The sequence below is a fragment of the Medicago sativa genome, chromosome 7 (genome assembly GCF_051527215.1).
Source record: "Medicago sativa cultivar Bolivia chromosome 7, Bolivia_mono, whole genome shotgun sequence".
Lineage (NCBI taxonomy): Eukaryota > Viridiplantae > Streptophyta > Magnoliopsida > Fabales > Fabaceae > Medicago > Medicago sativa.
Window position 1 is genome coordinate 101909379 of NC_140755.1, and position 12472 is coordinate 101921850.

Genomic DNA, 12472 nt, shown 5'->3' on the forward strand with positions numbered 1-12472 from the left:
TTCTCCATTTTTATTTTCTTAATCAATATCCTAAAGACACTTTTATATTTATTTATTTTGGTAAATAGTCTTATCAATACCCATGAAAGAGTAACCGTTGAGAAATAATATTTTTCCTTGATGTCTTGAAATGTGCAATTGTTGGTCTCTATGTTGAAAAAATAATCCAAATCTCATTAATTAGAGATTAAAAAAGTCTAAAAAGGTTTTCCATATATGATTGAGCTACCCAAAGACCTTAGACTCTGTAGGTATGATTGCAATGCAAGCAACACTAGCTGTAACATGATAAGTTTGGAATTATGAACAAAGCCTAATATCATGATAAGTTTGGAATTATGAACTTTCTTCAATGAAAGTAACATAGTACTAATTTTTGAAGTTGTAATGGGTGAAATATTCATTTAGAGGATACTAGATCAGAAAAGGGACTATTGTCGCAGTCTGCAAGGAAAAATTGGTGAAGTTGACTGCCTGAGCTTGTTTTCATTACATCGTTAGGAATCAGTTTAGTTCGAAACACTAAAAGTGTATGTGTCACTGTGTTTGAGAAAACAAGGATGATTTTCAAACACTACAAGTATGTATGTCATTGTTTGAGAAAACAAAGACTTCCAAACACTACAAGCCTATATCATTGTTTGAGAAAACAGTGATCATCGCATTTGAGTGGAAGGTCGGGATGGCAAGAGTGATGACTTTCTGCTACTTTTGATACCTCTCTGTCTGAGAAAACAAAACACTACAAGCTTATGTCATTGTTTGAGAAAACAAAGATCATCGCATTTGGGTGGAAGGCCGAGATGGCAAGAGTGATGACTTTCTGCTACTTTCGATACCTCTCCGTTTGAGAGGACTCCACACTAAAGATTTGCGTTGCAGTGCAATCACAGCTGGGTGCGGATGCCTAGCCATCATCCGTGAATCTGCAGCCTGTGTTGGACTGCCATCAAACCTACTGCTGCTGCTTTTATCCAAAGCTGGGGTTGTCTCAATTGCTGATGTTGTTATTGGGGCAAACAACCTTGAATACCGAGCTTTCCTTTGGTTCCTTACCATCGGTTGGTGGTCATTGCTTCCATTGGTCAATTGAGAAGCAGAAGTAGTTTCAGGTTTGAGTGTTGCCAGGGAAACTCGCCTCCTAGGCTGAAGAGGTTGTGCTTGCGACGGTGCAGCCGGTGGTCTTGCAGCAATGGATACTCTTCTTCTTGTAGTCATTAAATTCGTTCTGACCGTGTTTTCCTTTCCCTGTAACGAAGAGCTGCATGAGGAGGCCCTTCTCTCGGGTGGTGGAGGCAAGGAATTATTAATTCTTCTCAGTGGGGGTCTTTCCAAAGGAATCAGTGATGTCCTCTTTATTGTCTTCTCAGCAACAAGTGATCGACTTTCTTGCTTTAATCTGGTTTTCCTCTCCTCCGCAATCTGGTTCTCGAGATCCCGAACCTTTAAAAATTCAACCACATATTTTAGATGAGTAAAGCGACAAGTGCATACAAATATGTCATTATGAACAAAGGTCGTGTTATACCTTGTCTTGAAGATTTCGGCACATGAATTCTCTTGTGGCTAGTCTCATTTGTACGGACTGCAAGTTATCTTGTAATTTCCTAGCTTCCTTTTCATCGTGTTTGGACTTTTCAGCCTGTTTATGACCAGATTTTCAGTATTAAGGAAATAAAAATCACAATTATTTATATCCCCCTCAATAAAAAAAATATTTGTAAATTGTATAAGAAGAACAATTAAACTCTAGCATACCATTTGCTTGTACTTCAAGAGCTCGGTGAGGTCTACTTGCTTTCGAGCTGGACCACTCTCAATTCCTCGAACACGCGTGGCAAAATTTAGGGAACAGAGTGTCTCTGTTAAGTCTACTGAACTAGGACTTATTTGGACAAACATTAGAGTTTTGCAATCACCTCCTGCATTTTAAGCCAAGATCAACATCATAAATAAAGAAGATAAAGATGCACATATCAAAGAAGCAGCTCTGACGTGAATCCTCACCTAACGAGCTCTGAAGTATATGAGTGAGCTTTGAGTTCCTGTCTCAAAAAGAATAGAACAAAAAAGAATGCAAATAGTAATGAGATACATAATCAATATGTAAGAACGTGTGTTATGGATGACACCAAAGAGAATTACCTGTAAGGAATGTGGGCTGATTTGGAAGCAAGGGCTGCAATAACATCACCAAGTGATGATAGAGACTTATTTATGAACTGAGATTCCTTCAGCCTTTCTCCTTCAGCTTCAGTTTTACCTACACGCTCACTGCCAGCTAAGTCAACTAACCAAAGGTGACTTTTTGTTCTCTGGCCATTGATTAAATTTTCCCCCATAACAGTTACCCGCACCAAACTGCGTGTAAAACCATCTCTGTTATCCACAATAATATAGAATATCTTCCTCGCCAGCTAGCCTACTATTTCCATACTAATTCTTATAATAATAATGATGATAATAGTAATAATAATTTAATATGTTTACAGATAAAAATAGTTTTGCCTCTGCCAATTATTCAAGGAAAAACTCTGTCAGTTACATGATTGACAATATCAAGGCCAGGAAAAGTAAAAAGCGCATATACAAATCAGTTCATCTGAAAGAACCAAGACATACCAATGAGAACGGCTGCTAAGCTCGTTAGCACTTGTGGAACCAACTGATCTGACTCTGTTTCCAGACTTCAGAATTTCCCAAACACCATCTGCTCCATAAACATGTGTTTCAACAAGTCCTGGGACTTCTTGGGTTCCATCTGCAGCTTGCTTGACCTCCAACCTGCATTTCATTAGTAAAACTGAGAAATAAACCTCCAATCATTATGGTCTACCAAGAGTGGTAGGCTCAAATCTCAATACATAAATAATTAACCCTTAGGGATGTATGTTACGGTAATAATTACTAACTACTGTGACTGTTAGTTGGTTAATTAGTGAGTGAGAGCAATTCTGATGGGATATCAGAATGGTGATTGGGGCTTGGGAAAGGCGTGGATCTCTTGACTGTCCTAAGGTCTCGTATTCTTTCTGTACATTCTTTATATCTTTAACTTGAACCAATTCTATCATGACTCACAAACCTTACTCTTTGTTTTCCACTTCAGTAATATCACTTGAGAATAAATTCAAACATCAAAACTTCATGCTTCATTTTATTGGTAATGGGGAGAGAGGATAATATTGAGATCATAACATTGAGTTAATGGGTTTAATAATTAGATGTAAATCCAACTATACTCTGCCTTCAAAGAAAGCAGGTGCAAAGATAACTAATTAAAAGCGTAACATCTTTCATTGAAGTAATAAACTCTTCTAAAACTTATGATTTTCTTTACCAGCAACTTTATCTTGCAAAGTAATATGTGTCTAGCAATGCAAGCAAAATTTGTGAAGATACATTATGGCATAGCTAAAGTAGAAAAAACTCACTTCTTAGTGGCTTCAGAAGAATTTCCTGCCAAGAGATCTTTTATCTTTTCATTGTAAACCTCCAACATACTAACAAGCAATTCATATTTTATCGTGCCTTGTCTCTCTTCCGAAATCCGAAATAATTCCTCAAGAGTTCTATAGTTAACTCCTCTATGCTCTGGTGTTCCTTCCATGGTGAAAGTCTTACCAGTTCCGGTTTGCCCATATGCAAAAATGCAAACATTATAGCCATCCAGTACTGATGCAACAATAGGTTTTGTTTGTGCAAAAACAACCTCTGAATGATAAAAAAAAAAAATACACACATGATTGAGCATCAGCCATAATATAAAATAATACTTTCAACATAAATCAACCTACAAAAAAATTCTAATTTCTCATGTACCTTGATTATCTTCAGGTTTGAATACATGATCAAATTTAAATTGCTTTTTAGAAGAATCAGAACAAACAACTTGAAGCTCCTCAGAATTTGACTCAAAATTGACAACAGATACTGCCGATCCATTTGCAATTTCATTTTCATTTAATGGTCTGCATCTACAGAAAACTCTGATATTTCCCTTGAGTTCAATCACTTCATTGTTAAGCCTCCTTCGCTCCAAGGACACATCTAGGTACTTTCTTTTCAAAATTTCATATTCAGCACCTAGTCACAAACCAAAAAAACATCCTAGTAAAAAACATAAATATATGATTATATTCAATTTTAGGCATATGTTAGAGGCTTACCCAGAAGCTGAACAGACTTTAAAACATCTAGACCAGGAAAGGACTGAAGCACAAGTTTCACTTGTTCGCTAAGGGCTACATGCTGTCTCTTCAAATTCTGAAACATGCATAACAAACACAAAGCACAAAAACATTAGCCAAAGCAATATTGAGAAGGATTTTGATTCATTTATTTAATCAAACAAATAAACCAACATTTATAATTTACCTGAGCTTTGGTGCTTAGGTCAAAAATTTTCTTCAATATTGGGAGTGTATGACCGTCCTGGGTTGACATAGTATTCTCATCCATGTTGTCAGAAGTTTCGTTCAATTGCTCGGATGAATTATCTGATAACAAACTCAAAAAATGAGAATAAATCTTGTGAGATGAGAATCTCTTACTTTCTTTTATTGCTATTATTGTATCATATACTAAAAATCTTATTCCCAAATCATTTTAAAAGTTTTAACTATACAACAAATCCTAATGAATAAACAGTCAATTTAGTCCCTAATCGAGTAAAATCAACTAAAATGTGACCGAATCTAATACCTAAACGAAAATTGATTAGGAGAACAAATGAAATTGATAAATAAGACATAATATGCATTAACAAGAATAATAAAAGAATGTGCATGAATTTAGAGTTGAAATGAAAGAAGAAGGGAAACCTGGTGCGGAGTTGAAATTGCAGTGAATGACAAAGCGATTGAACTTTTCAGTAAGCATATCAATTACTCGATCTGAAAAGAAGAACAAACGTAACGTGATTAGTTAAATTTATTGAAAATGGAAACGAAATGAAGTGAGAAAAAGAGCGAGCGAGCGAGGAAATACCTTCTTCCATGGGTCGGTTGGAGAAGGATTCAAAGAAAGAAAATTGAGAGAGAATTGACACAACACAGTGGTTCTTGGAGCTCGATTCAAAGAAAGAAAGAACGATAGAATTTGGTTAAAGTCGCGGTTGAAGGGGTTTTTGAATTTTCAGATCGGAGAGGACCAAACAAATGCACCTCAACGGCTAATTTTTTGTTTTTTATATGTGACATTTGAAGACTTTTCTTCAGACCTCACCATCACCATGGTTAATAATTTTAATAGAAAGTAATTATATTTTGGGTTAATTAAGTTTTTAGTCCCTATAAATATTCACAGTTTTGTTTTTAGTCCCTACAAAATAAAATCACACTTTTTAGTCCCTGTGACATTTTCCTTAAGCATTTTAGGGACCAAAAATGTTGATGGAAATTTTTGACAGGGACCAAAATGCTGATGGAAAAATTTTATAGGGACTAAAAATGCTGATGAAAAATTTTATAGGGATTAAAAAGTGTGATTTTATTTTATAGGGATTAAAAACAAAACTGTGAATATTTATAGGGACTAAAAACTTAATTAACCCTTATATTTTTGGCAAATGGTAACTTGTGCCCTCAAAGACACGTGTTAAGGAACTTATTATAAAAATATACGTATCAAAATCCGTGCATTCAACATGACCCTATATTTTTTTATTAAAGATATTCTCACGTCAATAACATGAGTTGAACTCACGATCTTACAAATGAGTCAATTCTTTACTAACGGAGTAAATATTCATTGGTTTTTTGTTTAAGGTGAAGAAAATTTAACATGAATGGAGAATGTCACAATCCAAGGCAGAGAAGACTTTCAGACTTAAAGAACACTTACAAAACTATTTACATTATCTACCTCCAAAGACGCTAACGGAACTCGAACCCGAGATCTCTCCAATTCAAAACATGTCTTTTTACCACTATAAAGGACTTTTATTTTTTAGGGAATTTTTTTTTTTTTTAGAGATTTTTTTTTTTAAGGATCTTTTTTAGAGACTTGTTACTAGTTTATTTTTACAAAAAATATAATTTAATTATGCTCAAATAAAATAAATTTAATAACTTTGCAACAAAAAAAAGTAATTTAATACTAGTAAAATGATATTTCTACTTTCATTTTTTTCATTTGTATTTAATTGGATAATGGATGTCCATCATATTGTACGTCCACTTTCCCCTCATTTATTAAGTGTTGGCCGTTAGGCCGAGAAATGATATTTGAACAACCACTTTTAAACAACTTTTGTGACAACTTTCTCTCTCATACTCACATTATACTTTTATTCTCTCTCTTCCTTTTTCTCTCTCTATTGTTATTGTCATTAAAGTTGTTTGATTTTTGTTGTCAAAATATCACTCCTCCATTAGGCCTACGGCAAAATTTAAAAAGTTGGATAATGCATGTAATTTGAATTTAAAGAAATAAAAATAGGAGGAAAGTAAAAACATCATATTTACATCAATAATAGGTAGATTTATGAATGATAAAAATAATTACAAATAAAAAAATATTTGGGTGACTAAAACAATTGGCATGTATACCAAATGTCTATGAAGAAAAATATCTATTTATTTTTATATACAAGAAGAAAAATATTTTTAATTAGTGGAATAAAAATGTTTGAAAAGTAAAAATAATACTATAGAAAAATATTCATATTCTACATAAAATAATTGGAACAATAGAACAATAAAATTCAAGAAAGAAAATACTTCTCTCAAAAAAAAAAAAAATACTTGAATTTATACTTACATAAATGAAGTGATAATAAAAGAGAATCTTCTTTTCTTGACGAAATAATAGAAGATAATATATTTTTTTAATAAGTTAAACTAGCTCACTCAAATTAGTACGGGGATAATCGAATCTGAGACTTTGAAGAAGAGCATACGTTAAGGTTTCAAGCTAACACTACTACGTCAGCCCAAGTGGGTTAAAGAGAAACTATTCACCACACCATTTGCAATGATGCCATATATTATCCAGATATAAATCATGGTCCAAACTTTTGTTTTTTGAAAGATAAACCATTTTTCCATAAGGTTCAAGTTTTAGAATTTGAAATGTTGACCAAGAGGAAGAAGACAAATATGACTGTTGCTTTTCTGACATCTAATATATCTTGGAAACACAAGTAAATGACTAAAAAACCCAGCGGTAGTTAACTGCTGCCGGTTTTCTAGTTATAAGTCAGCGGTAGTTAACTACTGATGAGAGTATTTTAGTATTTTACTTGTGTTTTTATGAAGTTTATGATGTTAAAAAAGCAATTGTCGACAAATATTACCATAAAATGAATAATCAAATTAGTAGAGTGAAGGGAAAAGGCCCAAAAACTATACAGTACATTCACAATCCAAAAGCAAAATTCCCACATATATGCGCAGCTGAACAAGATTCTCTAATTTTTCACACAAAATCTAGAAAACTGAAATAGAAAGAAATAGCAGAGGCAAGTGCAAAATCTGAACATAGAGCAGAGGCAATTGTAGTCACATCCACTTCTAAATGTGTACTCTTACTATATAAATCAATTCACACTAGTATTTTCTTGCATCAGTTCACAGTTTTTTATTTTAGAAATGACCAGGAATCCAAAGAATGTTTAAATTGAAGGAACACTTGATAGTTATTACAGGAAGAATTTCATAATCCTGTGAAAAGATACTCACTACTTTATAGTGGAAATTCGATTTAACGTAATACAACCACAATGATGGAATAAGAGTCAAGAGCCATAGAGAAACCAAACACCAAATTCATCCGTAGTGTCGCGTCATTTTTCGGAGGTCAAGGCTATTTGGTTAGCGTTTGACTCACTTTTTATTTCACGACTGAACATTTTAATTTTTTTAAGGAAAGGGGAAAGAAAGTTCAAAAATACCCCATATTGAAAAGATTTAGGGTTCGGGGGTTGGTTATATTTAGGGAAGGTATTAGCACCCTAAATATTCGTAGTACTCTACGAGAACCTCTTGATTTTATTTAACTTTTTGTGCTATAAACTTGCTTTGCTTTTTTTTTAAATGGAATTTTGAAATGATAAAAGAGGAAGACCTAATTATCTACATTTTATTGATTTGAGAGGACGAGTGTCCTTTGCCTACGTACCCGTGAAGGATCAAAATCACGTAGTTCGGAATAGAAATTGACGTTTGATTGGTTTTGTATTTTTTATTAGTTTTGAAAAAGGTTTAAAGAGAAAAGCCAAGTGGCAAAAAGAATTTGTTTGTGTTTTTTATATTGAAAGAAAAATAGACTTAAAGTATGATTAAAATTGATTTGATATTTGATTAAGAAAGAAAATAAAAAGAACGATCACTTGATTGAAAATCAAGGTTTATTATGAAAATATTTTTGAATTTTTGTTATTTGAATGTTTTTGTTGTTTTGGAATAATAAATGAAAATTAAACTAACGGAGCAATAAAAATAAAAGTGCGTGGATTTTTGTCGTGACGTTGGGTCACCACAAAATCCCTAATCTAATTTTTTTGTATTTTTTGATATATATAAAACGGTAAAGAAATAAAAGACACACACACACACACACACACTTTTCTCATTTATATTTACATTGGACCTAAATACATTCTAATTGCTGAAAAATAAATGACAATAATTAAAATGCTAAATAGAAATAAAATAAAATGCTAACAAGAAATAAAATGCAAGAAAATAAAAGAAAGGGACAACCGAAGGGACAAAAATTACCTAAGGGACAAAATTCCGAAGGGACTTATTCCGAAGGGACAGAAAAAAGAGAGAGAAGAAAAGAATAGCTCGTCAACACAAGCTAAATGAGGGAGAAGAGAGAAAAGTTCTTTGACAACTCAAGAGAACTTTTGGTGTGTGAAATTGTGAAGGATGAGAGCTCTATTTATAGGGTCTAAGGTTGATGAAAAATGGAAAATTGGTTTAATGCACTTTGATGGGAATTTGAATGAGATTGATGGTTTTGGAATGTGATTTGAATGATTTTTCAAATGGGAGAGTTGACATGTAAAAATGGCATGATTGGTGGCACACTTGAGAAAGAAAAAAAAAATTGGACCTTGACACTATATTTTTTGACAATTTTTGGACTCGTTAAAAAAACATAAAGAAGTAATTAAACGAAAAAAAATAAAAACAAAATGGTAAAATGGAAAATAAAAAAAATATAAAAATCAAGACTGAATAAAAATGAAAGATAAAAATAAAAACTAAAAGTTTAAAAAAAAATGACTAATAAATTAAAAAAGTGAGAAGATGTATTGATGATGAAACGCGTTCCTGATGAAAAATGGGAAGAAAGTTTTGACTCTGCACTGATTATGGCATGGCTTGGAGGAAAAATATTTTGGACACCTGGACACTTAATTTTGGACTCATTGACACTTTGGTTTTTTTTACTTGGACAATAAAATAAAAGTGACTAAAATAAAATATGAAAAATGACTAATTAAAAGCTAAAATAAAAATTGGAAATAAAAACTAAAATTATAAAATTAAATAAAAGATGGAAATTAAAGAGTAAATAACAAATAATAAAAAAATAAAGAAAACTAAAATTATAAAAATATAAAGAGCGAAGAGGGCCCGACTCGGAACCAAACATGAGGTATTTTAAGATACCTTTCTGCTGAAATTTCCTTTGAAAAGTCAAAGACTATTCAGGAGACAATGTATGAATGTAGGATGTTAGGTCAAAAATTGGGGTATGACACGTAGCACACACATCACCACAGTATATGCCTTGATCCCAAAGTCAACCACAGAACCATCACAATTGACTTTGACATAATCTTCCTTATAGGGTTACTCCAGGCAGCAGTATTAGCATGGTCAATGATATATTCACCACCTGCAAGTGTTATCAAATACAGCTACTCCCTCTGACTAAAGGATTTAAACGCCATGGCAGGAAAAATTAGAAATCATATAGACTTGCAATTTTTCGTCATTTCCACAAGGAAAAGTCATGTAGTGAGATTTGGATTACCTGCAGTATCACGCATTCACGTAGACAGTGAATCTAGACCCTTGATTCATTCACTGAAAGAACTAACCCCCTGCCACTTCCCCGCCATCCGTTGCAAAATCTTAAAATAAGATGTGACAAAATGAAACAAAAATTGCCCGATTGTAGTAAGTAGCTTACATGTTTCAGAATACTGAGGTGTAAGGCACCTATAAGCAGCTCATAAAAAATTTATTGGCTGAGAACCATGACTGTCTCATCAGCAATCTCAGTGCTATCTATAGTTTGGGGAGTGAAGACATGGGAACGCTAAAACCAGTCAACATGCTGGGTTGAAAATTTGGTTTTCTTCTTTGGCTTTTGGTATCGGTTATTCTCAAACTTAGCTTTGGTTATAAGTGAATAGAGCAAGTCTGCCTCAGCTGATGTATCATAGGGTGCATCTATTATACTGAAACATCAACAAAAAGGAAATAAGAAATCAAATGGAATGAACTTGTTAAACTCTAAAAACATTGTATGATTCCAAAAGGTAATAATATGTTATATGATTAAGTAAAAAAGCATGCTAGTATATGATAGAAATAGATAAATAGGGAAATTAAGCATGGTTGTATTGTATCCTTTTAGTTTTATAAGAAAGATAATATATTGACAAAGGGATTAATTTGATAAACTGTTCCACAGCCCACCAAGTAAAAAAATAAAAATTGTAGGATGAGTAACGCTGTTAATGTTACCTGTTAAGTAGCTCCTCCAAAATAATTCTCTGTGATGGGGTTACATAATGAATGCAACTTCTCGGGCATTGTCCAACAGCACACTGAACTTGGTAGTCTTCCCCATGACCTATAAACAGTTGTTGAAGATAGCAGTATTCATAAATAAATCATTAAAAAGAATGTCATTTGCAGAGTACATGCACTCTTCTAAAACAAGCGAAGTTATCTAGTTCAATATGTCATTCTTAATTAATGAATTTCTCAAAATGAAGGAAGGGAACAATATATAAAACAAATTAACCTTGAGAAGATGCACGTGCTGTTCCAGTTGAAGAGACAAATGTGAAAGCATGAGGTGCTCTTTCCACACAGGAATTTGAACAAGCTGCATAGATTTTAAACTCATCAATGTAAAATGGAAAAGTAAAAGCATAAAAATTGTTCATCCCAAGTGACGTTGAGACATTGTATATGTATGTATGTATGTATGCTCCACACTTGCAGATTAAAGGTGTGTCCAGTGTAGGACATTGCATGCAGTGTCCTGCACCGATATATGTGGTCTAAATTGTTACGAGCTCTACATAATTTCATGTCGTGTAAGGTGTCTGTGTATGTGTTGATGCTTCACACTCCTACCTTTGCCGACACAAAGAAACTCATTAACGAAAAGATCAAAAGCTTCACACTCTGGTCTGTCAAAGGGATCTAAGCACTCCCTGAAAAGTGAAAAGTCAGCAGGCATTGTAACTGTAAGAGAATGAATGCATACCGTAAATTTCAAAACAATACGGAGTTGAATAAAGAACATGTAGTTTACGTTTCAATAATTTGTGATGGTGTGTAGTTGGATAGTATCTGCAGTAAAAAAGCATGAAGGTTAAAAATGAACTAATTACACTTTACTATGCTGTATATGATGTGTGGTAGTGAATAGGAAAAAGAATGAGTGAGTTTAAGAAGTAAGTACCAAGTAGTACCTGGTATGCTTGAATTACACGGCGAATCATAGCATCAGAATATGTTTCATTTTCATCTCTGTTGAGGTCTGGATGGAACTGTTTTACCTAAGTAATAAATTAAAGAGAAAGAAACTTGAATTGAATTGAAGAGAATGAAAATGGTGAATAAATATTCAATGATTGATGTTGATACTTTGGATCGAAAAGCGGCTTTAATTTCGGCGGCTGAGCAGTTAGGCTGGACTCCGAGGACGGTGTAAGCAGAGGAAGTGGACAGAGGACCATCTTCTCTGCCTCTGCAATTCGTTCTTGTTTTATTCTTTAAAGACACAGACAAAGGAAAAGTGCGGTTTACAAACATAGAAGTTGTTGTTGTTGTTGTTAAGTTGAAGCTAAACAACCTGAACGATCCCATTATGGTAAGACCAACTGTGTCCAACTTCGACTTACTTTCCCATAGGAGGGGTGAAGTGAACCATTTTCTGGATGACAGAGTGCCACTTGTGTTGTGCTCTCTTCTTCTATAATATAGGATTTCTTTTTCAAAAATAGTTATTATTACAAAATATAGGAACTTTATTGAAATTTAAATTATCCCATTTTATAAAATCTATTTAAAATAATGTGTTCCATTCCGTTAATTATTTTTTAGTGAAATGCTAACGAGTGTCTTAAGGGTATTCTTTAAGACCTTAAATAGAAAATTATGCATTCAATGAATTGGAAATTGAAGTGTTAAACTTTTTCAAATAATAATTTCTTAACTGGAAACCTTAAAGAGTGTCCTGCAAGACCCTTATTTTTAACATAATGCAT

The 12472-nt window shown here is 33.3% G+C and overlaps 2 protein-coding genes across 3 annotated transcripts; both read right to left on the minus strand.

The window, feature by feature from the left end:
• Positions 1 to 457: 457 nt before the first annotated feature.
• On the minus strand, positions 458 to 5251 carry LOC146911407 (kinesin-like protein KIN-14S). The gene is made up of 12 exons (XM_085724356.1): positions 4990 to 5251; positions 4824 to 4895; positions 4378 to 4499; positions 4170 to 4266; positions 3823 to 4086; positions 3435 to 3714; positions 2623 to 2784; positions 2146 to 2361; positions 2008 to 2045; positions 1759 to 1922; positions 1529 to 1642; positions 458 to 1443 (listed from the first exon to the last, which is right to left on the minus strand). The coding sequence occupies exons 1-12, from the start codon at positions 4997 to 4999 to the stop codon at positions 778 to 780; spliced, it is 2205 nt and encodes a 734-aa protein (XP_085580482.1). The 5' UTR covers positions 5000 to 5251; the 3' UTR covers positions 458 to 777.
• A 2342-nt stretch (positions 5252 to 7593) lies between these two features.
• LOC146911408 (Chaperone DnaJ-domain superfamily protein) lies at positions 7594 to 12155 on the minus strand. 2 transcript variants are annotated; one of them, XR_015018047.1, is made up of 8 exons: positions 11850 to 12155; positions 11675 to 11761; positions 11515 to 11552; positions 11334 to 11413; positions 10996 to 11079; positions 10713 to 10821; positions 10153 to 10423; positions 8390 to 9993 (listed from the first exon to the last, which is right to left on the minus strand). XR_015018047.1 is itself a non-coding variant. In XM_085724359.1 (7 exons), the coding sequence occupies exons 1-7, from the start codon at positions 12069 to 12071 to the stop codon at positions 10282 to 10284; spliced, it is 762 nt and encodes a 253-aa protein (XP_085580485.1). In that variant the 5' UTR covers positions 12072 to 12155; the 3' UTR covers positions 7594 to 10281. The 2 variants fall into 2 exon arrangements, 1 of the variants encoding a protein (XP_085580485.1); XM_085724359.1 differs by having other exon boundaries at positions 7594 to 10423.
• Between the last annotated feature and the right edge of the window lie 317 nt (positions 12156 to 12472).

Excerpts from the sequence above, each read along its gene's own strand:
- LOC146911408 (XM_085724359.1), bottom strand. The coding sequence starts at position 12,071 with ATGGGATCGTTCAGGTTGTTTAGCTTCAACTTAACAACAACAACAACA. Across the intron at positions 11,553-11,674 it reads GTGTAATTCAAGCATACCAG|ATACTATCCAACTACACACC; the intron begins GTACTACTTGGT and ends TTTTTACTGCAG. Across the intron at positions 11,414-11,514 it reads CCATCACAAATTATTGAAAC|GGAGTGCTTAGATCCCTTTG; the intron begins GTAAACTACATG and ends TTCACTTTTCAG.
- LOC146911407 (XM_085724356.1), bottom strand. Across the intron at positions 4,087-4,169 it reads AAAGTCTGTTCAGCTTCTGG|GTGCTGAATATGAAATTTTG; the intron begins GTAAGCCTCTAA and ends GTTTGTGACTAG. Across the intron at positions 2,362-2,622 it reads CTTAGCAGCCGTTCTCATTG|TTTGGTGCGGGTAACTGTTA; the intron begins GTATGTCTTGGT and ends TTTTACACGCAG.